Source organism: Cyprinodon variegatus, unplaced genomic scaffold (genome assembly GCF_000732505.1).
Source record: "Cyprinodon variegatus isolate N-32 unplaced genomic scaffold, C_variegatus-1.0 Scaffold312, whole genome shotgun sequence".
Taxonomy (NCBI): Eukaryota; Metazoa; Chordata; class Actinopteri; order Cyprinodontiformes; family Cyprinodontidae; genus Cyprinodon; species Cyprinodon variegatus.
The window spans coordinates 602,674-605,068 of record NW_015150765.1 but is presented as its reverse complement, the minus strand read 5'-3'; the positions used below and the strand labels follow the sequence as shown (position 1 = coordinate 605,068).

The window sequence follows — 2,395 nt, the reverse complement described above, 5'->3', positions numbered from 1 at the left end:
AATCTCAGAATTCTGAGATTTTTTTTTCCCATACTAAACTGAAATAAAATTTAAAACTCAGTTAATTTTTTTTTTCCCACTGGCCCTAATCCTCTTCCGTACCTTTTAGATTCCCTCCATGGCGCAGATAAAATAAATAGTTTTATGTGAACAAATATGGAAGTAATTTAATAAAAGTAAGTAAATTAATCACTATTATATTGATCATTTATTACAGCAGATGTGAATTTTATTTATACTTTGCTTCTCCTTTTTAGCGCAGCTTTGTGGTAAAACCTAACCTCTGTGTAAAATACAGTAATGTGTATTTGACTTATGGGTCCCTCTAATATTTATTTAGCATTTAGATTGTTTCTTATATGTTAGCGTTGCATATTCATACAAAAATATCTGGTGTTATAAAAACATTAATAAACATTTTTGCTCTTGCAAGAGTTGTCATAAAATACAACTTTATTCTTGTAATTTTATAACAATTTATAAATATGTTGCTCAAAAACATGAGCTGAGGCAGAGGACGCCAAACAGATGAGGGAGGGGTTTCCATAGTGAGGCCCCAGGGCCCAAAATGGCCCCTGGGAGGAATTTATAGGGTTTTCCTGTCTGATGCTGAAGCACATTAAATGATAAATATTAGGGAGACTTTAAAAGGAAAGAGCAAAAATGAAAAGCTTAAACTTTAACCGTTTAAACTCAAACTGGACTGTTGGTTTTAAACAGTTTTTTTTAAATCTGCCACCTGAATTATTCGACTGTTCAGCTCCTCAAACTTGGCTGAAAAAATCATCTGGAGACTGAAAAACATAAACGCGCTAAAATTTAAATACCTGGGAGATTATATGAGAGCGTAATTATTTAATTAGATTATTTTATTTTTATTATTGATGTTTTTTTCCTGTACAGAATAGACTGTTTTGCTATTTTATGATTTTAGTTTGTTGTCCAGCAGGTAGAAATATTTAGAAAAAATTCAAATTACAATAGTTTTTGCATTTTCATCTTTTTTCCCCATTAAGAAATTTATTTACAAAACTGGTGTTTAGAAAACAAACAATCATTTATAAAACTAACAATGTGTCACAGAAAGAAGCTGATCAGGTTATCCTGTTAGCAGCTAGCTGCTACGTTAGCTAAAAAGATGGCTGCTGATTGATTGTGCAGAAGTCGGTTTAACCTCCAGCTGGTCTCCTTCAGGCTGGACGGGAACCTGCAGAGGCTGCAGACCACCTGGCAGACCATGTCTGTGGACCTGAAGAGTCTGTTATCCTGGCAGTACCTGATGAGAGACATCCACATCATCAACTCCTGGAACATCACCATGGTAACCGCAACGCACACGGCCCCACACAGACATGGAGCGTCTCAGGAGGCGTTCGCTGGCCCCAGTTATTACAGGAAGAAACTTTGGACTTTTCCTGTGAGAAGTCATTAAATTGTGATTAAATCTCGTTAACTGAGACGTGGATTAAATTGTTGGATGTCCACATTTGAACTTTATTGATAAAGCAAGTTTAAACCAGAAGCAAGAGTAGAAGAGAAGAAAGAATCCAATTTAAAGCCAATCAAATCACTAAAAGCAGAAATAAAAGCACCAATTGGTCTGGGCTCAATTTTTATTGTTAAAAAGATTTTTTTTATAAAAATAAAAAAATTGTTTTCAAAAAATTCAAAAAAATAAATGTCAAAGTTCTAAAAAACCTTTTTTGATTAACACCTTTTTCCAGATATTCTGGATTTTTTTTTCATTTACCAAAGATGTTTTGCTTTGCTTCTTTTTATTGAAGCCGTTTGGAGGCGGAGCTTCAGTTCTGGCTCCTCCCCGGTTCTCTGACCCAGGCTCAGACTGGTCCTCTGTGATCCTGGGCATCTGCCCGGTGGGCCGGTAGGCCTACTGATTTCAGCGTGCGAGGACCGGCCCTCCTTAAATCATACCGGCCCCTAAGCTCCTTCCTGTGACAGTAAATAAGTCAAGCAGTAATCCAATGTTAACTACCTAAATGATGCAGTATATATAGCCCTTCCTAGTGACAGTTGGCATATGGTGTCATTTTCTATTTCTTCAAACTGTAAAATCCTTGCAACAAACTAAATTATAATAAAACTAAATGTTTTCTTTAAACCAATCTACGATGTTCCTCTTATATTTGGCGAATTTATGTTCGATAATTTTACAAAAATATGTTGCGGTGAATGATGGGGTTTAGCATCTAAAGGCTAAAGTTTCCTGTCTTACCTGCATTGTTGTCAGGTTGGGATGTTTAGCATCAGTAGAGCTGCTGGTTTCATTGATTTCAGTCTGTTGACTAAAGGAAACATTTACCCAGAGATGGCAAAGTACTCACTTTCCGTACTTGAGTAAAAGTACAGATACTTGTGTTAAAAAATACTCTGGTAA

At 35.7% G+C, this 2,395-nt stretch overlaps 1 protein-coding gene across 1 annotated transcript in view; it reads left to right on the top strand.

Moving 5' to 3' along the window:
* LOC107090836 (plectin-like) overlaps positions 1–2,395 on the top strand; it is a 142,198-nt gene that overhangs the window by 112,945 nt on the left and 26,858 nt on the right. The window contains exon 25 of the mRNA XM_015384427.1: positions 1,181–1,321. Coding sequence (XP_015239913.1) covers positions 1,181–1,321 — 141 coding nt within the window. The remainder of the gene's footprint in view (positions 1–1,180; positions 1,322–2,395) is intronic.